The sequence below is a fragment of the Colossoma macropomum genome, unplaced genomic scaffold, assembly GCF_904425465.1.
Source record: "Colossoma macropomum unplaced genomic scaffold, Colossoma_macropomum, whole genome shotgun sequence".
In the NCBI taxonomy this organism is placed as follows: domain Eukaryota; kingdom Metazoa; phylum Chordata; class Actinopteri; order Characiformes; family Serrasalmidae; genus Colossoma; species Colossoma macropomum.
Window position 1 is genome coordinate 9485445 of NW_023494784.1, and position 22827 is coordinate 9508271.

The 22827-nt window shown below is 39.0% G+C and overlaps 1 protein-coding gene across 3 annotated transcripts in view; it reads left to right on the forward strand.

Moving 5' to 3' along the window:
* Positions 1 to 22827, forward strand: part of sestd1 (SEC14 and spectrin domains 1) — an 88144-nt gene that overhangs the window by 14191 nt on the left and 51126 nt on the right. For all 3 annotated transcript variants that reach the window (XR_005007536.1, XM_036577415.1, XM_036577427.1), the window contains exons 4-6: positions 2635 to 2743; positions 7262 to 7352; positions 15991 to 16104. Coding sequence is in view for 2 of the 3 variants with exons in the window: in XM_036577415.1 (XP_036433308.1) it covers positions 2635 to 2743; positions 7262 to 7352; positions 15991 to 16104 (314 nt within the window). In the remaining variant the exon portion in view is untranslated. The remainder of the gene's footprint in view (positions 1 to 2634; positions 2744 to 7261; positions 7353 to 15990; positions 16105 to 22827) is intronic.

Here is a 22827-nt window from a genome sequence, read left to right on the forward strand (position 1 = left end):
GAAACACACTTAAACAATTCAGTGTGAACAGGTGGTGCTAGGCTGCTGAAGGCCGAATAGGCTAATATATGTAAATAGTTGGTTTTTCGTGACATCACAAAAGCAATGAATTCAAAACAGGCTGTTTTGCAGCTAAGTTTCCATATATGGAGTCCGTGGACTGAAGAGTGAATGGTACACTTAGTATATTTACATACTACATCAAACTCCTTGTATATAAAAAAAAAAAGGAAAGGCAAATTCAGTTTTACTGTTTTACCTTAGAGCTAGTGCAGCCAGCCTAAACAAACACCATCATACTAATGTTGACAGTCGGCTGTGTGATTTCCCAGTAAAAGACCTAACAAGCCAAATAAACCAGTGAGAACATTGTAGAAACTTTCCTATCATCATGCACCAGTACAGTACACTGATATTAATGCTGTTTGGATTAATGTGAAGGCAGTTGGTCTGTACGAGTTACAGTGCTGAAGTTTTTAATCATAGTTCAGTCAATCCTCTTGCCGGTGATTAATGTCTTTGACTCTACATGAGTTCTTATGTTTGAGGAGCAGCCGAGATCCGTCTTACAGTGCTGTGTTTACGCGACTCCAGTCCGCTGCAAATGATTTCTCATTTGCTGCAGTTGTGAAGGAATGTTTTGGTCTTGTCCTTGAAGCCCAGCACTAAGATTATGGTTTTTCTCCCCAGCAGAACAGCATCTTCTGTGGTGGTAGTCTCTCTTACCTCTATTTTAACCCTGTTTCCAGCCATGCTGACATCTGGAAACAACTTAATCTCACTTAGAGAAATCAAATGGAGTGCAAGATGATTGGTTACGGGGAGCTTTAATGAGGGGAAAATGCTTGAGTGACAGCTCTACTGTTTAATGGCTGTTTTGCAAGTTTTGAGTTACGTCTGCGATTCTGTAGAGTAAAATGACGTATGGCGAAACGTGATTACATTTATTATTTACATTATTTATCTTTATACGGGAACAGAGTCTAATCTGCAGTCCATGGGCCACGTTTCCAATTTAAGGAATAGTTCAGTGTAAAATGGGATGTAGGCAAGGGCCCCCAAGGGGTTCAGGGGAAAAAGCTTGTCATACAGTGTCAGAAGCCACATCAGCAAGTCTATTAGGCCATGTTTACACAGCAAGTAAAAGTGGCCCAAATCCAATCTTTTTCCTCATATGTGAACAGCAAAAAACACACTGAATCTGACATTTTCAATTCCGATTTGAGATGCTTTCATGTGGTACTGAAATCCGTTACGTATCCGATCTGCAGCGATGCGACTCTGTCTGAACAGCCGGATCGTAATTCATGCAACTTTTACGTCAATCCGACTCGACATTCGTCATAATTTTGTGCTGCTGAGACTCGTATAAACATTTAGGCTGATGTTTCTGTACCAATTTAGAAGAGACTTATCACGATTGCTCCGTGTTCAAAGAGGTTTAGGAAGACCGAGCCCTTTTTACGGCTCGAACACATAACTGGGTGATGAGCCCAGCTGTCAGTCAGTGAAGCTTTATGATGACTCCTGTGATGCTGGTGAAGATAAAACTGAAAACTCCCGGAGCGGGTTGGCGTTCGTTCAGTCAAGATAGTTTACCTCTGAATGAGCTGCATGAAGCACTGTTCTTTCGTGCATGCAGGTCAGTTTGGGAGCTGATCTGTTCAGACTGATGTCACATATAGATCACATTTAAAATAAATAAATAAATAAATAAATAAAATCGGATTTGGTGAGAAAATCAGATTTGGGCCACTTTTACCTGCTGTGTGAACGTAGCCTTAGAGATTACTTGACCACATGGTTTGAGGCAAGTGTGATGATTTATGCATGCAGTTAGCAATGCTAATTGTGTAAGCTTCCATTACTTGTTTGTAGGCCTGTCACAATCATGAGAATTTAGCTAACGGATAAGTAAAATATAAATATTTGCGTTTATCCGTTGAATTTTTTTTTTTGTTATTTGGTTGTGTGAAGCTCTTAGGCTTGTACTTTAGTTTGGCAAATTGGCTGATTAGCCATCTTGCTTTCTTGCTGTCCATATTTGCCAGCTCCCAGCTGACCACAGAAACAGCTCTAACTCAAGTAAACAAACATTACTCAACGCTGCCCTCTAAAGGTTTTATAGCGCCAATTCAGGAGCTAGAACTAAATGTTTTTTGCATTTTGTAAAAACCTGCTGTATTTGCATTCTGTTTGTTGTGATGTAAACATTTGACTTGGAAAGCATCAACTGTGGAAAATAATTGTGACCAGCTGAAATTATTGCAATCGGGTGATTATGTGCTAATTTTGACAGGCCGTCTTGTTGGATACGTTAGCCTCGTAGCTCCAGTGAAAAACTAAAGAAGCAAAGGCAAATTCAGTTTTTTGCCAAACTCTTCCCAGTGGAAAAGCAAAAACAGAACTGTCCCTCATATCCTCTCCCTTCCACAAAGTGAACCACTGACGTCAGACTGGGTTTTGTTTCTGAGCACAGAGCCTTATTCTCAGATGGCATGTGCTCGTTTCTCATGCTGACCTTAAAAATGTCCGTCTTGATTTCATGGCATCTCTGAAGGTCTTATTATCTTAACACTTCCGGCCCTGCTGACCGATGCCTGTGTTTTCCCTGATTCTTTATTTTTTTTCCAGGAGGTAAAGACCGACGTAGCGGCCTGATTCTGACCATCCCGCTATGCACGGAGCAGACTAGCATGGAGGAGCTCAGCTCCACTCTGGATTACCTGCTCAGCATCCCCAGGTGAGCACACCTACAGGGCCTGCTGTATGAACAAAGTACTTGTGTTATGATTGTGTTGCTGCACACTGAGATTGTGAGTCGCCTTGCAATCTAGTAAAGGACCCATATTCCTTTTTTTCTTCCTGTAGTCCTTTCGTAATATTTGTGTGGTTTTCTTTACCAAAAACAGTCGCGGTTCATTTTTACGTGGCCATTCTCCAACTTCTGTTTATCCCTTAGAATTAGAGGTTTTTATTGCGCTGCCTTTAAAATTGAAGTCTGCAAATAACCTCTGCTCTCTTTGGATCCCTGTATTATGCCTAATTCAAAACTAGATGGTTTGTTATGATACATCAGTTATTAAAAACATAAAAAGGCATTGCATAGTGACAGTAGAAGTAGTGATTAGATGACTTCACTTGGTTAAGATTTTGCCTTTTTATTACTTTTACAAGATGCGATTTATGGGCTGTAAACGCATGATTTATTAAACCTACAGCAAGAACTACCAAACCATACTAAGAAACGCCAAACCATACTAAGAACTAGCAAACCACAGCAAGATCTAGCAAACCATACCAATAACTCATAAACCACAGCAAAAACAAAGTTAGCTAATTTTCCGACCAGAAAGCGTGTTTATTTATTCCAGTTCTGAAATGGGTTACTTGAGAAATGTGTCCCAGATATCGACATTGGCTCTTAGTATTAACAATTAGTATTAATAATAATACAATAAGATTAGTAATAATGTAATAATATTATCCAAAAGAAGTGAATTGAGTATGATTACATAAAATACCTTGGTTCATAAAAATGCCCACAGAAACACTTATCTGGAGCTATGATTGGTCAGGATGCTCACAGTAAAAATCAGTGTGATTGGTTAGAGGGCTCATTTGCAGACTGTAACCTTCTGCATTGTCTGTTTTTTGCAAACATCAGTAACTAGATTAGTTTTATTTACTAACTTGCGTTAGTAATTTATTAAATTACATTTGTATTTTATTTATCTTTTTGGTTTATGTTACATTTTATACATTGTACTAGCCTATCGTGTTTATTTTCTTGTCAAAATGCATACAAGTCACGTTTATTGTCACATCACATTTACACAGGTGCAAGGTGTGTGAAAATCTTAGGTGCATAGCCCTCTTTGTAGAATTTAAATACAAAAAAAAAAAAAATACACACTAGTTTAATATATTCAACATACACTAGTTAGGCTTGTTTAAAAGTCTGATTATGATATTTTGTAGAATACAGTCTTTCTCACTGAGTGTTAACAATTAAACAAAATATCAGCCCTAATACTTACCCATCCCCCCTTTAGCTGTCCATATTAAGCCTTCTGTGCTCACAGAGAGAGCCTCAGGCTCCTGCATGGACCATCAATCACATCCCTTTAAAAGCTCCGAGCAGAGAGAGAATTATTAGAGCATACATGGATTATTAGTATTACCTTTAAGTTCATTGTAATGCATGCTGCCTTATTCTCAAATGGGATGGGTAACAGCAGTAATCCTTTATCAGTCTGACATTAAAAGTGTCTGTATTGATTTTTAGGGACCTTTTGAAAATCTTTTTGGCTCTTTGCTTCTAGAGGGCATTTGATGTACTGCTCTCTTTGGGGATGCCATTCTGTTTGTATTGAACGGGTCATTTCCACCTTGTTAAAGTGGAAAAGACAATAAGATTTGGTTATAAAAGGCCTCTATATTTGTTCTTGTGTTTTTTGTTTGTTTTTTAACAAGAGTTTGATATGATGCTATGGAAACTTTACAGTCTATATGTATGGAAACAAAACTAAAAATTATGCATGCAAAAACGGCCTCTTTTGAATTTGTCTTAGTTGTTGTGATGTCACAGCCATGAACTTATTTACATATTACCACCCATTTTGTTGTTGTTCCTGCAGATAGTCTATAGGAGAGTTATTGGAACGGAAGATTTGTTTAAATAATTAAACGTTGTGCTGTTCCTGGCTGTCAGAAAGCAAAGAGATTATTGCAGCCATCTAAAGAATCCAAAATGAGAGGCTGAAGTTAATACCTCTTAAGCACCCTAACAGAAAGTTATTACATATTAATGGTTATGAATACACTGCCTGATGCCTAAGATTCTTTTTTGATAGTGTAGCTTTGTTTTTGGTCTAAAGTGTATTTTTAAAATCCACTTGTTGTGGGCAAAATAGTCCCCTAATAGTCCCCTTTTCTCCCACGTGTAGGTTCACCAGTGTTTTTGAATGGTAAATAAGTGGATACGTTGATGTTGTAGATCACTATTGTCTATTAGGGATGCACCGATACCACTTCTCTGATACCTCATCCATGAGTATTGGCCAATACAGATACAAATTTTTGATTTGTTGCCTGCAACACACTCAAAGGTTGGATTAGGGACAAAATAAGAGTAAAAAAAGTCTATAGATATTCAAGTTACATTGTTTTAAAGCATTCCACAATAAGCAGGTAAGAGGTGAGGATGCCATGATTGGGTATAAAAGGAGCATCAACCAAAGGCTCAGTCTTTGTAAGCAAAGATGGGTTGTGGCTCACCAGTTTGTGCCAAACTTCTTAGAAGAATTGTCAAACAGTTCAAAAAGAATATTTCTCAACACAAAATCGCAAAGAATTTAGGTCTTTCACCATCTGCCGTACTTAATATTGTGAAAAGATTCAGGGAATCCAGAGAAGTCTCAGTGTGTAAGGCAAGGCAGGAAACCACTGTTGTGTGCATGACCTTCAAGCCCTCAGACGGCACAGCAGTCATGCTGCTGTATTAAGTATAGCCACATGGGCTCGGGAGTACTTCAGAAAGCCATTGTCACTTAACACAGACGGCGGCTGCATCAAGAAACTTGAAACTCTGTTATACAAAGAGAAAGACATACATTAATTCTGTACAGAAACACCGCCGAGCTCTCTGGGGCTGAGCTCATCTCAGATGATCTGATAATTATTATCCACAGTTTCCACATGATTAAGAAGTGTTATTAAAAGGAAAGGTAACACAGTGGTAACACATGACTCTGTCCCAACTCTTTTTTGAGTGTGTTGGAGGCATCAAATTGTAAATTTGTTTTTATATATATATATATATATATATATATATATATATATATATATATATATATATACAAAATATGATTAAGTTGGTGAAAACATTGGGATCTTTCTTTGTAAGTTAAATTAAGGTTCAAGAAAATTAGTACATCCTAGAGTTTTTATAGCATTTTTCTTAATGTACCAGATTATATTTAACAACTAATGTAAATGCAAAACATTTTTTGTGCAAAGTACTTAAAAACAGAACTGAACAATATATAGTCAGACCTGTGATCTGTACATGTAAGCACAGAACTGTTTCTCTGACTCAGCAAAAATGGTGCTGAATATTGCTTCGCATTAGAATTTCTGAAGTCATTTGTCTCCTATGTGTCCCTTTTACTCGCACTTACATCTCTAAACATCACACTCAGTCGGAGTTTGGTAAATATTAGTCTTTCACGCCAGAAGTGGTTGAGCCGCAGATTTCTTAGTTTTGTTGAGGCAAAAGGCCACGAGTTCCCGCTGCCGCGTGATGTGGGCACCTCAGGCGGGGCTAGTGGACACGGGTCCAGCTAGCGAGCTGGTTTGCTAAATCAGTGGTAGTTTCTCTACAATGAATCCTTTCACATCTAACCACTATAAATGACTGTTTACATGCCAACGATTGAATTGTGTGGAAATTTAGAAAAAAAAAATGGTGCAATTTGCCTTTAAAGACACAATAACAAAACCAGTTTAAGGGGTAAAGAGAGGTTGGAAAATGTTCATGTACAGATGATTTACGGCTATTTTTGGTGCATAAAACCACACAGACATCGCGAGTCGGCTTCAGGGGAAAAAAGCGATGTACGGGACGTTTTGGAAGAGAGTAAAAGTTTAAGGATGCAGCCACAGCCTGAGCAGTTTTCTCCTCTTCTCACCATTTTCAGTCATGTAGCTCCAGTCAGCAGTGTTTCCACTTGTGCTTTCATGGTGGCACTCACCAAATTGCTCTCTACTCATGATCTTTTGAGCTTTTTAATGAGCCTGGCGCCTGTTCCTGAGGCTTTCAGACTGAACCAAAGTGCCATTTAAATGCCAGCAGATCCCTACTGCTGTCTGAATCAGGCTTCACAGTTCAGTGCTGTTTTTATTTTTTATTTTTTCCCCCTAGCGGGCTTCCCTAACAATGATCCGTGTGAAATGTGCCCGTTCCACCTCACTCTGGTACACTGGTTTTGTATTTTTGGAATATTCGTGTCACCCAGAGTTCATTTCGGTGCCACCTCGCTGGCAAACAAATGAGCCTCTATGTTCAGTTGATGCAGCAGATAAGAATAGAAATGTGTTGTGGTTGAATGTAGATGGCGAGTTGAAATTCCTCTCTTCATATATCTGTGTATTTGATATTTTCTGTGAAGTTTAAATGGCAAAAATGTTGATCTCATGAAACAACGTATTTGCTGACATGTCTCTTTCCTTCCCTCTCACCGCCGCCATCCATGGACAGTGAGAAGTGTAAAGCGAGGGGTTTCACTGTGATCGTGGACGGGAGGAAGTCTCAGTGGAACGTGGTGAAGACGGTTGTCCTGATGCTACAGGTAGAATCACTTTGTAATGGGAATAGATCGGTGAAAAAGCAGCGTTGCATATTTTTCCCCTTAGCCTAAATGAAATTGATCAAACAAGAGACATTCCTTAGTTTTGGCCTGGACCTGTGAGGCTTTTACCCCATCAGTTAGTACTGTGCTAACTTCATGCCTGAATCATCTTACACTTGCCTCAAACTGTGTTGAGTTGTTAGGAAATCGTAATAGGCTTGTTTATGTGGTTTCTATTTGACATAATATTGTTTGACATACTGCAGTAGCAGCAGCAAAGTTGAAGCCAGACTCGTCTGTGTTTGTATCCAGGTTTGTCTACTTACATAAGCAAGTCTAACAGCTAGACATGGTTTGATGTAAGTGATTACATTTGGAGCACAAACACCTAACTCTGAAATCTGTTTAGCCACCAATGACAATTTCACTTAGGACTAAATCTAGGAGAGTAGCTGATACAGAATAACACTTCCCAAGTTCATCCTGTTATCTTCGGATTGGACAAGAATATTACAGAAACATTACACCGATCACGCATAACAGTATGACCACCTCCTTGTTTCTACGCTCATTGTCCATTTTATCAGCTCCACTTACTATATAGGTGCACTTTGTAGTTCTACAGTTACAGACTGTAGTCCATCTGTTTCTCTGCATACCTTGTTAGCCCCCGTTTACCCTGTTCTTCAGTTCCTCTAGTCCTTCATCAGTGGTCACAGGACGCTGGTCACAGGACGCTGCCCACAGGACGCTGTTGGCTGGATGTTTTTGGTTGGTGGACTATTCTCAGTCCAGCAGTGACACTGAGGTGTTTAAAAACTCCAGCAGCACTGCTGTGTCTGATCCACTCAGACCAGCACAACACACACTAACACACCACCACCACGTCAGTGTTGCTCCAGTGCTGAGAATGATCCACCAGCCAAATAGTACCTGCTCTGTGAGGGTCCATGGGGGTCCTGACCACTGAAGAACAGGGTAAAAGGGGGCTAACAAAGTATCAGAGAAACAGATGGACTACAGTCTGTAACTGTAGAACTACAAAGTGCACCTATATAGTAAGTGGAGCGGATAAAATGGACAATGAGCCTAGAAACAAGGAGGTGGTCAGAATGTTATGCCTGATCGGTGTATAATTTGCCAACTTTTCATAGTGTCTTAACTTTAGGATAACTCTAAGCTTTTGTTTGTACTGTTAGCCATTTAATTGAGCATAGAATTTGAATGTGTTTAGGCAACTTTGACAGGTAGCATAAGATGTTCACTAGCATTTGTTTGCATAATGATTGTTTTGGATGTTTTACGTCTCAGTTGTAAGTGGTGTATCCTCAGTTGCTTGGTAACAGACATAATTGTTTATCAACCCAAATTGTTGACTAGTTTATGATATCCAGACCTGAGTAATACATACAATGAATTTGTGAAAAATCTTCAGCCTTTTTAGGTCTTAACATAAGAAGGTTCTGGGTTACACTTTACTGAAGGGCAGCATTCATAAAGCTACATGACACCTACATATGGCTCTCATGACAACTGACAACTTTCACCTCAGCAAGTGTCATGAGAACTGATGTTGGAATAAGCCTTTATACAAGTCTGTATACAGTGTCAAAAGAAAGTATGTGAACCCTTAGGAAATGCCTGCATTAATGTTTTAAAGTTGTTTGGTCTTCATCAGTAAATAAATATTTAATATTTAATTAATTTATATTTTTATATCTTTAATAAATCTTTATAATAAAGAACAAAGTAATGACATTAGTATTATCATCTTGTCTATTTTGAATAAATCATCCAAACCTTCACAGTGTAGGTTGGAAAAACATAAAGCTAACCCTAGGCTATTGACTTCAACAAAAGCTAAAACACTGCATTCGCAAAACCTGGGAGAAGCGTCCTGCAGCCGTATTGTTGACGTTCCGTCAGCGTAATGTGTACGAACAGTCAATGCCAGCCATGGCTTCCAAATCAAGATGTTATGTGAGCCCTGCTAATGTTCTGCAGTTAACTGTATTCATTGTTAAGCTAAAGCATGGTTAGACTCAAACTCAGTCATCAGTGTCAGTTGTCAATCATGAACAACACTCGAAAATGATCAAAACTACAGAATTCACCTAACTGTCTGCCTGTGACAGAGAGATGACAGACGGCTGAAAGTTCTTCCTCTTTATTCTTGCTATACAAAGATTCCTTCTTTGCTGGCTCAGCTCTTCAGCCTCTTTCCTTTCATGACATCTGGGATGCTTTATTAACTAACAGCATACAGACGGTGGCTCTTTGAGCGCCGCTGTAATTGCTGTGTTGACCAGTGGTATGTCAACAACATGGCAGTGGCAACACGCGTGACGTGAATTGAATATTGTCTACTCGGGTCAGGAGTTAGCAAACCTGGAGTCCAGTCAGTGAAATGAGATTGGAGGTGTGGGTTGGAGCTACTTTGACTTAACCCTGAAATGTTTTGAAGCATCTGCTGATGTGAATGTTATCTTGCTAAAAGGAGAACTCAGAGGACCCATGATCAATAATTGATGGTTTTTATATAGCTGGAAAGGGTTAAAAAGTGATCTCAGAGTTTAGGTATCAGTCTACAGTAAGATAAATTGTCTATAAATAGAGACTATTTAGTACGGTATATGCTCTCCCTAAAGTGGGCACCCAGCCAAGATCACGCAGCATGCTTAATGAAGTGACAAAGAACCACAGTCACAGCTAAAGACTTTACTGGAACTGGTTAACATCTCTGTTCATGATTCTGCCAAACGAAAAACACTGAACAGACATGGTGTCGAAGGCAGGACACTAAGGCCCAGTCCCATTTCAACCCTCGCCCCTACCACTTAGCCCTTATTCCTCTGTTTTGCGCGTTCACGTCTAGGGTTAGGGTGTCCCAATTTTTGTTGAGATAGAGGGGTAGGGCGAAGTGTTAGGGCTACGTGGTCCTCCAAACGGAGGTTTTTCAGAGACTCCAAACAGAGTGTTATGACAAAAAAAAGAAAAACTGGCAAGATGGCTGAACAAGAGACCAAAGAAACCCACAAATGTGAGAATTTTCCCTGTTAAAAAAATCACGATAATCACTGTATTATCTTAGTTTAATGTCGTTTCAGTGTATTATGGTCATTTTCATCATAACCAGCATAAAAAATCACTAATAGCATGCTAATGTCTCGGTAGCTAGCTAGCTAACTTTTCTGTTCCATCTTAAATAGTCCAGCAGTTCTGACGGCTGAAGCGCCAGAATGTAACTGCTGCTCCGTTTAAGGTGGAACGGGAAAATTCGAACAAGAAGCTGGTGAATACCTGACTTCAGCTTCATATCACTGAAGAATTAGGGGTGGGTGATAGTAAATAATTGCCCCCCTCTTTGAAGATCATATGATTCCCTAAATGTAACTAAAGCCCAGCAGTGAGTAGCTGAACTTTACCCTCCTCTGCTGTCACTGAAGACGGGCCAGGTTGCCTACAGAGCAGCTCTAGTAGCTGTTATTAAAGGGTTTTTTTTGTTTTTTTTTTTGGAAGGTCCCCTTTCCTAGGGCAAGATTTCAATGACTGCCCCTTGTAACTCAATTCACAAGGGGTTAGGGTGACACTCGAAAGCAAGGGGTAGGGGTAAAAAGAAGAAATGGGGTTGGGCCTATGTAAGAAGCTGCTGCTCTACAAGAAACATTGCTGCATGCCTGAAGTTTGACACTCCAAAATGCTACTGGGAAAATGTTTTGTGGGCTGATGAAACTGAGGGTGAATTGTTTGGGAAGAACAGACAGCAGGATGTATCGGGATGAATCAAACCACCTTGGGAGCCACAACATTTAATGTCAATTTTAGCATCTTGGCTGTAAATGTCTCAATATGTGCTGCTAGCCTACGCTAAAAATGCAGGCTTACTTTGCTCTGCTTTAAGCTTTAGCTCAGCTGTAGCCTATATTCTCGCATCTCCGACAGGAAACGCTTCCGCATTGTCAGCATTCAAGGCTGAAGTCAGCTTCTCATATGCCAGCTTCAAATTCCCGTTCCACCTTAAAATGATGCCTGAGGTGACCGAATGTAACTGCTGCATCATTTAAGGTGGAATGGGAACAGGAAGCTGGCAAACGAGAAGCTGATTTCTACAGGCTACTTTAGCGTTTTAGATCATTTATTGATAAACTGTGTTGAACGATCAGCAGAGCTTTATTTTACTGCAAAGGAGGATTATTTTATTTTTACCTACTAATCTGATTCTGCTGTGGAGCCACAACAAGGCAGTAAAAGAGCCACATGTTGACGACCCCTGCCCTAAACATTGAAGCAAATCTGCTACAGAACGGCTTCAAAAAATAAAAATTGCCTTTTAGAGTGGCCTAGTCAGGGTCCAGACCTTAACTCAGCAGAGGTGCTGTGGAATGACCTTGAGAGCCATTCACACCAGACGTCTGGAGAATATGGCTGAGCTGAAGCACTTCTGTAAGGAAGAATGGTCCAGTGTTCCTTTTAAATGTTGTCCAGTTAATGCAGAAAACTAGGTAGTCGCAAAGGATTTGCTTACTTATTCCTGCCACTGTAGGCTTGTCGGTTGTCGTGAAAGGCTTATGTAGGTGTTGTGTAGCCTTACGAACACCCTTCAGTAAAGTAATACGTTACCTGGAGCATAACCCGTGATCACTTTGGAGTTCTGTTTCTGTACGCCTCACATCAGCCTTGCATTGCCTCAGTCTTTTCCAGCACAACCTGATTGGCAGGAAGTAGCCGGTCATGCTGCAGGCTGAATTATTTCCCTACGGCCACATGCTGCATGTCCTCGTGTGTTTCCTTTGCATATGGTGCTGTTTTGTCGGCTAAATAATCAGTCTTTCACACTGGCGTGGAGGAGTGTTCCTTGTTACGGATAAATTGAATTTCAGTGGGTTATGTGTAGCTTAATTGCTTGAAAATGTCTTATTTCATATAAAGGTACATTAATGAAATGGATCTGCAGTGAAACAGCTGGAGGTTAAGCTAAGTTCTTGTGACTGGTTTTAAATTGTAATTATAGCACAGCTGATAATTATAACACTGATAGTGATTGTAATGTACTCTGTTCAGAACAGTCCTCAGCTTGTTTGCTTGCTACTTTGAGCAGCCTTAAAAAAAAAAAAAGCATCTGTTTCCAAAATGCCGCAGTCGTAATGAGCTAAGCCATTATCACAAGATCAGCATGAATCGGTTCTGGCAGTTTTCCTTCTATTTGTTAAGACAAAGCGCCGCCTTTGAAATGGTTCACTTTGAGGTTTTATTTGTGATATGAATTGGAGTCTGTTCTGTGCTTATTTTTCCTCTGTTGTGTGACCTAGAAGCTCGGAGGTAGCGCCATAAAACCCAGTGCGTTTGACCTACTTGAGTCATGCTGTTAGCTCATAGCTATTTGGCTCTAGTGTGTTGTACCATCTTTTCCATTATGACTTGGGGGCAGTTCATGATGAGCCCCTGTTGTAGTATTATTTCCTGATAGAAGAATCAAAATAACACTAAATCAAGATGTAATTAAAGGTTGCTTAGAAGAGCTGAAGACAAAAAGAGGAAGATTTACCCCACAAAAGAAAGTGTAGTGTAGTTGATGAACAGACATGTTTGGACTGGACTGTGGCTACAAGGCTAGTTATGTAACGTTAGCTTGGTCTCCTCATTAATCTTAGGCCCAATCCCATTTCTTATTTTTACCCCTGCCTGTTGTTTTCGAGTATCGTCTTGCCCCTTGGAACTGAGTTACAACGTGTAGTGGTTGAAATCTTCCCCTACAAAATGGGACCCTCAAATAAAAAGAGCATTACTACATTAACAGCTACTAGTGCTGCTCTGTAGGCGACCCTGCCAGTCTGCAGTGATAGCAGATAATTATTTATTATCGCCCACCCCAAATTCTAGTTCGAATTTTCCCGTTCCACCTTAAATGGTTCTGACAGTTCTGACGCCTGAGGCACCAGAATGTAACTGCTGCACCATTTAAGGTGGAACAGGAAATTTATCTAGCTAGATATTGAGACATCAACATACTACTAGCGTTTTTTTGTTTTTTTTTATGCTTGTTATGAAGAAAATGACCGTAATACACTGAAACGACATTAAACTAAGATAATACAATAATTATTGTAATTTTTTAATGGAGAAAATACTCCGATTTTTGGGTTTCTTTGGTCGCTTGTGTCTCTGAAAACCTCCGTTTGGAGGACCGTGTAGCCCTAACACTTCACCCTGCCCCTCTATCTCAACAAGAATCGGGACACCGAGTAGTAGGGCTAAGTGGTAGGGGCGAGGGGTGAAATGGGATTGGGCCATAGTCTTAAGAGAGAAAGTTGGGGCACCGCTGTTTTCTTTACCTTTGCACTGAAGCTATGAGGCTAATGTAGCTAACAAGCTTACAGCCATCAGCTTAGCAAGCTGCATGCCTCAAACCATGTTGGGTTGCTCAGTAATCTCCAATAGTGTGTTCCTAAACCCAGTCCTCAGGGCCTCCCAGACAGACCAGGTTGGACATCACTGCTCTAATAGACCTGCATATTGTATGACATACTGTTATCCGTAAACATGGACAAGTAAAAACAGTAGTAGTGTGTGTGTGTGTGTGTGTGTGTGTGTGTGTGTGTGTGTATATGTTTATGTATCTGTGTGTATGTATGTATATATATGTGTGTGTGTGTGTGTGTGTGTGTGTGTGTGTGTGTGTGTGTATATATATATATATATATATATATATATATATATATATATATATATATATATATATATATATATATATATATATATATATACAGAATAACGTATAACTGTTGTTGTTGGAAGAGAACCTTGTATCTCCAAAATGGTAACTTTAAAGGAGAAGGTAAAAACATACTTTACTTTTAATGTAAGTCAATGGAACCAGATTTTTTTTTTTTTCCCCCAAGTCACTTTGGGGCATTTATTTTGGTCCATTCTTCATGAAATTTACACACAATGTAAAGAGCAACAGCTATTTTTCAATTATATCAAAAAATGAAAAATGACAAAACTGGAGATACGAGGTTTTCTTCTGACAGCAGCGATTTATATTTACACATTCGTAGATTATCATACAGTGTCAAACCACATAAGCAGGTATATTAGTGGTTACTTAGCAACTCAGCACAGTTTCAGGCAAATGTGTGATGTTTCAGACATGCAGTTAGCACAGTGATAATCAAGGATGTGAATAGGTCTCCAGTTTTGGGCCAGACTGTCCGATTTTGAGCTCAGTTGTCTGATGTCCGGCTGGTACTTCCTCTCTACATGCATTCCATCTCTTGAAGGAGGTAAAGAGCCATTACAGTCCTGCCATTATATCTGTCTCACTCTCGCTCTCACTGTGTCTCTAATTCTCCATCTCTCTCACTTTTTTATTTGCTAAGTGGTTGCGTTCTCCGGCTGCGTCTCAAACCTCATACTGTATTCAATAGAACGTCAAATTAGTACCCAGTCAGTGACGCCATTGCTATTTTACTATTAGTACATATGATTTATTACAGGCATTTTCAGATTGAGATCTTTATTGTGCTTTTGTGCTCACAGTGGTGGAACAAATAGTACACTGGAAATGAAATGTATTATTATTGTTTATTTTCTATGAAAAAAAATTCAAATGCAAATAAAATAAACCAGTCATCAAACTGTTTTAAAACACATTTAAAAGTGCTTTTAAACTCTCAAATGTGCATATTTTACAGTGTCATTCAAAATTAACAGTTTTACAGTCAAAATTTGCATCCACAGAGCCAATTGGTGCAGTACAAGTGACTTGTTAGCTACATTAGCCTCATGGTTCCAATGCAAAACTAAAGAAACAAACTTCAGATATTACATATGTCTTTGCTGATCAACTACATTTGCAATAAGAGGAGAACTGGCTGAACCATTTTTGCTTTAAAGTGACTTTCAGCCTTTTGCCTTGCTAGTTCGTGTTATTGTAGGCTGCTGTGTGGCCTGTCTCGGCTGATCTGCTTGCCCGTGACCTGGATTTGTCTGGGCTGGTTGGGAGCGCTGAGCTTGGCACATCCCTCCATTATTTTCACAGACCCTGCAGAGAACGGTGAATGATGGTGTCAAAGCCTCTGTCTGCGCTCCATTTGTAATATCTCTCAGCCTGATGGGAACTGGCCGAAAGTCACCTCATTGGAAGAGTCATTCATTTTCTGTTTTTGTCAGTAATCAAATAGTAAGACATTCATTAAATGAGTATTTGAGTAAGCGAACTTCATTTTAGTGCACCCAATAAAAGACCAATCCTTGAAGATGAGGATGATGATAAAAGTCAGAAGATTTTTTTTAGAGAAAAATACAAAATAACGACAGTAATAGCACTGAAAGCGAACCATGTTGCCTCTGTTTGATCGTTCTTGTGTGCTATTAATTAAAAGCCGACATTCGAACAGCTTGCCTCACACACATCCTGTTATGGCCAGATTTAGGCTTCATGCCCTGGTTGTTAAACGCATTTGTGTTGCAGGGTGAGGACCATGGTGATGTTCGTTTTGAGCGTGTTAATGATTTTAATCTGCTCTTTTAATAGCTTTAAATGAGATTTTAATAGCTGTAAATCTCATGGTCTGTGTCTTCTCTGAAATGATGTTACGCCACATAATCAGATTTGTTTTCTGTTTGACTATTTTAGAATGTCATCCCGGCCGAGGTGTCCTTGGTGTGTGTGGTGAAACCAGATGAATTCTGGGACAAGAAGGTCACCCATTTCTGCTTCTGGAAGGAGAAGGACAGGCTTGGCTTTGAGGTGAGTGCTGCAGGCTTTTAACTCGATCTTTCTGCGCACACGAACAACTTTATTTCAGAGGAGAAGAATGTAGCTGGAGGCTGTTTGCTGTAAAAATGGATGTGATGTGCAGTAGAGATGGGACAGTTTTTCTATCATGATGTCAGCAACCAATAAATTTTTATTTATTTATTTATTAATTTATTTATTCTTTTATTATTTTATTTTATTTTTTATTCTTTTTTTTAAAAACCCACACATATATTATAGTCATTGCTGTGATTTCACCACAAGTATTAGAATAACATCCTTATACACTCTCAGAAATTAAGATAGTAAACTGTCACTGGGGCAGTACCACTCTTGTCACTGGGGTGGGACCCTCAAGGGTACATCTCAGTACCTTTAGTCAGGGAACATAACTGAACCATAATCCACTGAAATGATATGTTCTAAGCTGTACTGACTCCACACACCCCGTCTCGTCTCCAGGCTTTTATTTTACTGCTCTGTTTAAAACATTCGGTTATGAAAAGGTACAAATATGACCTTTTCACCTGGAAACACTTATTTAAGGTTCACAATCAGACCTTAAAACCACTGTTGTACCTTTGAGGGAACATTTACATTGTTTGTACCTTGAACGAAAAATATACCTGCACTGAACCTTTATTTACAACAGTGTAGAACATCTCATGCTTCTTTAGTGCCAACAAATCAGCTGCAGTTCAAATCAACAAAATGATCCCCGGCGCTGCTAATGTTTACTGTTCAGGTTAAGCAGTGTGAAGAGTTGTCCTTGTATAAACCCAGTTCCAAAACAGTTGTGACAGTAGGTAAAATGCAAATACAAACAGAGAGCAGTGATTTATAAACACTGTGACCTTTATTTGAACAAAACCAGTGCAAAAGAAGTTATGTAATGCATTATCAATTTCATTGTTGTTTTTTTCTTTTTTTCTTGGAAAAATACACTCATTCTGTAATTTATGCCTGCAAAATGTTCCAAAACAAGTAGATGTTACAATTTAATACCAGGAACATTGTGAAATGTTTAAAAAACCTCTTAAACAGATGATGCAATAATGATTGGGTATAAAAGGTGCATCCAAGACTCCTTTATGAGCAAAGATGGGTCGAGGCTTGCCACTTTGCCAAAAATGCATCAGCAAAATGATGCATTAAAAAGAAAGTTTTAAAATAACACACTTCAGCCTGGGATTGCATGCTTTTGAGGTGTTTCACCCTCTATGTTGTATAACATCAAAAGATTCAGGGAATCCAGAGAAATTGTAATCCAGAGAAACATAAAAGACAAGGCTGCAAACCATATCTGAATGTCTGTGACCTTTAACCCCTCAGACGGCACTGCAGAAAAGCCATTATGTTTCTGTGATGGATTTCGCCACATAGGCTCAGGAATACTTTGACAATCCTTTGTCAAACATTGTTAATCACTGCATCCACAAATGCAAGTTAAGACTGTACTATGCACAGCAGAAGTCATGTCAACCAGAAACACCGCCGACTTCTCTGGGGTGAGCTCATCTGAAATGGACTGATGCTCAGTGGAAACTTGTTTTGTGGTCTGACAAGTTAGTCTTTCAGATTGTTTATGGAAATAATGGACGTCGTGTTCACTGGGTCAAAGAGGAGAAAGACTATCCATATTATTACCAGTGTAAAGTTCAAAATGCAGTGTCTGTCATGGTGTTTTGAGGGGGTCTTGGTGGCTAACGTACATGTCTGTGGAAGCACCTTTAACGCTGAACACATTTTGGATTGAGGCATGCTGCCTTCTGTATATCATCTTTTTCAAGCACTGTGCTCGTCTATGTTTACTTCAGCATGACAACAGCGTGGCTGTGTAATCAGAGAGTGTGGGTGCTAGAATGGCCTGCCTGCAGTCCAGACCTGTCTCTTAATGAAAAAGTGTGACTTATTGAGCTCTAATTATGATGGCAAAGGCCCTGTACGGTTGTACAGCTGTGAACTTGTGTAACAGAAGAGTGGTTAAAAAGTTCTGCTTTCAAAACTGCATTAGTTTGTGTTCTGAGTCCCCAAACATTTAATAAGTGCTGCTGAGATTAAGTGATAGTGAACATGCTGTTGTTTTTTGGGACCAGTGTTGCTGCCATTAAATTTGGATTGAGCACATATTTACAAGACACAATAAAGTTCTGTGTGTGTAGTGTGTTTTTGTAAGGTTTTCAATTTAATACAAGTCAAACAGAATTTACTCATCACTGCTTCTTGTTTTTATTAGCATTTTACATTTCGTCCCAACCTTTTGTGGAGTTGGGGTTGTGTATGGTGTGTGTGGTGGAGACTGTAACAGTTTATCTGCTTCAACTGTGAATTTTTATAAAGACAGTAACTGTACAGATCTATCTGAATGAATAAAATTAAAAATGGTGTGATTTATTCTTAATTATATATGGATCATTCTACTAGTTCAAAGTCAGACTATTACTGACCTTAAACTAAAATCATTTTGCTTTGAGGAACCCTTTACCATAATTGTTTATTTCATTAAACCAAACAAGTTAACATTTCATTTCGTCACTACCGATCATAACGATCATAACACTGTTGAAACTTTGCCAAATGTTTCAGTAGTGACCGTTTCGGTAGTGACAATTCTAGCTCATTTTGAGCAGAACTCAAAAACGCTAGCCAGTATATGACTAGCAAACACAGCTTTGAAAATTTTTTAGACACATGAAATCATAATGTTTTTATTAAAACACAAAGTTTTACACAATGTGTTTCGGTAGTGACGATTCTTAATGTTCCACACTGATTTTAATACTTTGGGACACATTTACTTCAATCTAATCTAACTGCTCACCATGTGGCCATGAGGGAGAGGGAGGCAGTTTCTCTTGCCGTCCTTTATGTATATTTACTTATATTTAAGACAAAGAAATCTATATAAGACATAAATAAATAAATAAATATATATATATATATATATATATATATATATATATATATCTCGTGCGTGCGTACATGCGTACGTATATATTCGTCTTGCCATATCTCAGCTGTGCGTTTCAGATGTGAAGAGGTCACACTGAAAAAATCCACTATGTAAAAATCCATTATGAAACATAGGCTTGTAAGTCTAGTTATAATGAGGTTATGTTCCCATCACCAGAACACTGTGTATAACAAATAGATTGCAGCCAGGCATTTGCTATTCCCTCTGATGATGAATTCTACAGCTGCATTAATATTCAACACGTCTTTATAGAGTATAGCAGTACATGGAGCTGTACAATATGAAAGACTGCTGCAGGTAGTGTCAGCACCACTCCAGGGGTGTTTGCTTTATAAGAAGGCAATTTCCTCCATTGATTAGGTGTAATGAACCTGTACATAATGAAACCGTACATCTACACACTCTGGGCTCCATCATTTCCCATTTGCCTTTCATAAACACACTGTGCAGTAGCCTGTAGTTATAATAATTTCAAGTACCATTTAAAAGCTTTATTCTCACCAGGTAGGAGAACCAAGGTCTTGCGTTTGTGTCCGTGTGCTGTGGTGATCTGTTTGGGTTTGATTTGGCCCAATTGGATTGTGTGTTATGAAAAATGTCAGAACTTTCAGTACCGTAATGCTTTTCTCTTCCTCTATGTGCCATCTTCTGTAAATAGTTTATGGTTCTTTAGCATTAAATAGAGGTACTGTCCTAAGAAAAGGTGGTTCTTCAAGGGTTCTTTAGTTTATAGAGAACCATGAACACTCAGAGAACCTTTTACATGATTATAGGGTTCTTTGCATCATGAAATGATTCTTCAGGCTGATTTCAACATTTCAAAGTTTTATTTGTTGGACAATGTTTTTGTGTATGTGGCTCTATATAGAACCTTTTTAGCCCCAAAAGGGTTCTGCTAATGTGACAGTGTCAAGCTTGTTACAATAGAAGAACCTTTTTTTGGTGCTATATGGAACCCTTTTCAAAAAGGTCCATTTACAGCACTCCATCAGTAACCATCTACAGATTCTCCATCAATCTGAAGAACCCTTTCATGATGCAAAGAACCCTTTAATCATGCAAAGAGTTCTTTGAGTGTTCATGGTTCTATGTAGAACCATTTTCCTTACTAAAGAACCCTTGAACTATCTTTTTTGAGTGCGTAGGTTGTCAGATTTGTCATGTGGGTCTATCATAGGTTGTTGTATGACTCATATGACTTATCATTGGCTACCGGGCTCTGCAGTATATCGTGTGTTAGTCATTATGGCAGCGTTGGCCTTTGCAGTGCTGATTAGAACACAGAAGGCTGTAGTTTGAAACTGAGCTCGAACTTACAAACCTTTGACATAATACAGCCCTGTCTTTCACTCATGTTGCATCAGTGTTTGGCTGATGTGTTTTTGATAGAGCCATTTGGTGATAGTATCAGCTGAAACATACCAGTGATTTACAGACCCAATTCCAGCAGCAATATTCAACCATGTGATCGCCTGATTTTAGGAGAAAACCAATATTACAGCTGTTAAAATTACAATGTGTGAAATTCATCCAAACTAGGCACAATATGGACATGTCGTTAATGTTGATGGATATGTTTCGAAAGAAAATTAAGAAATACTAAATTAGAGGTTAAATATAGTTTGTTTTGTGTTGGCTACCTAGCTAAATGTAATAAGGCTGGGCCTACACTACTCGATTTTAAATTATTATTTTTTTTTAACCCCGATTTGCCCCTTGGAACAAATTTTCACAATCTGAAGCGGTTTTCGGAAGTGACTGACTGTGCAGATGATCTGGTAGTGTGAGAAGAGCAACTTTAGCCCTCCAATCGAACTGTGAAATGATCTGAGACCCTCTGACATTATATATATATATATATATATATATATATATATATATATATATATATATATATATATATATATATATATATATATATATATATATACACACATACAAGACATACATCTTTTTACAATTTCAGCTCAGCTGCCAGTTTGTAGTGAAATATTTCTCCTCATCTCACTGTGATATCAGCGTTTCTCAACCCCATATTAATCCGTAGTTTGCACTTCCGCTGTGCATAACAGCACAAACAGGTCCAATAAGTTCAGCTCTGTTTGTGTCCTGTGGTTTCTGAGGAGATCTTGAGGAGATCTTTAGTTCTTGTTTGTAGCCCAGACTCGTTATGTGTGTTATTCTCTCTCCTTGCCCTGCCGTCTAGTGTGAGCACCCTCACGACAAAAAGACAAGAAATTCAGTTTCAAACTGACATTAAGTTTCTGATGCTCTCCATCTTAGAAATCTGTTAGGATTTTAAAAGGCGTGTGGTGTACGCCCAGACTTAGTAGATACAAGTTAGTATATACAACCAAGCTGCCCAACACCAGGGTGGTTCAGTGCTTTTTTAACTTATAACTGTTGCTTACATTGTTATTTACATTGTTGCTGATGTTACAATTGTGGATAAAGCATCACTGGTTATGCTCTATTAAATACGTGCCCCAAACCACAGCTGGACAGCTCTGTCAGTAAAGCAGCTATTTTCTGATAGTTTCATGGTTTGTTTACATTTTGACTTAACATGCGCAGTTAATGATTACTAGTATAGACATCCTGAAGGCTCTGCGACGTGATGCAGTATTACAGTTGGACACTCGCTTGCTGTTAGGACAGGTTGTAATGGTTAATGTGCTGTCTGTTTACATGCGTGATAATGCACGGTGAGGCTGGATTAGTATATGGAGGTTGCGGTGTTTGGATTATCATGCATATAAATGTTAACAAATATCATATTATAAATTATCGTGGGTCTTATTAATATATATCCAATCGGTGCCATAGGCTGCAATGGCTTATTGTACAGGTTATCATATGGGTATCTTAGACTATTACATGGTCTATTCTTCAGTAGGCTAGATTTCTTTGAAATATTGCCTGGAAGCAGAGAACCACAGCTGTGGAACCAGCCCTTCTTCTTGAGAAAGTCATTTTTTTCACAGACACAATGTTCATGATTGCAAAATCATGACAGAGATTCATGTGCTTAGTCTTAACACAACCACAGTGTGAACCCCATGATGGATCATGGTTTTACCATAAGCTGTAGGAAAACGTCAAGTATGCCTTAATAGAAAATTGGCAACCTTAAGTATAGGTACTAAAACTCTTTTACTGAGTCGCTAGAATAAATCCAATTTACACTGCGAAGGACAAATTTCAAATTAATCATTTTTTTCCATTGTCATTAAATATCCAGCTTCAGGGGTTTGCTTGAGGGACAGACATCTGGGCAATCAAAGATTAGGCAGGACTTTCAGCTCCCAGACAAGCCATGAGAGCCAGTGTGACTGTCAGTTCCCACTGTATTCATTTCCAAAGTAATTTTTTCAGGACACCAGACGTCCTGGCGGAACATAAGGCTGAGACTTGAATGAATACAAAGATATCTATTTTACTCCATCCTCACCTTTCCATCTCTCTGAGAAGACCTCAGAAGCCAAGGGGAAATCTGTCCTTCGCTTCATCTGTAGTAGAACGTCAGCTGACTAATATTCCCGAGAATGCACCATCAGTAGTGTCGTGAATCTCAGTCTCAGTCCTGGGGACACTGTGTACCGAGCATTGTGTTTTCACTGCTCTAACACCAATGTGATCACTGGGACTGAGCTGGTAATCTGTTACCTTCATGAGTCAGAAAGCCAGAGTAGAACTGGGCAAAACTTGTACATTGTATAGGAAAGACAGAAGCAGTTCAA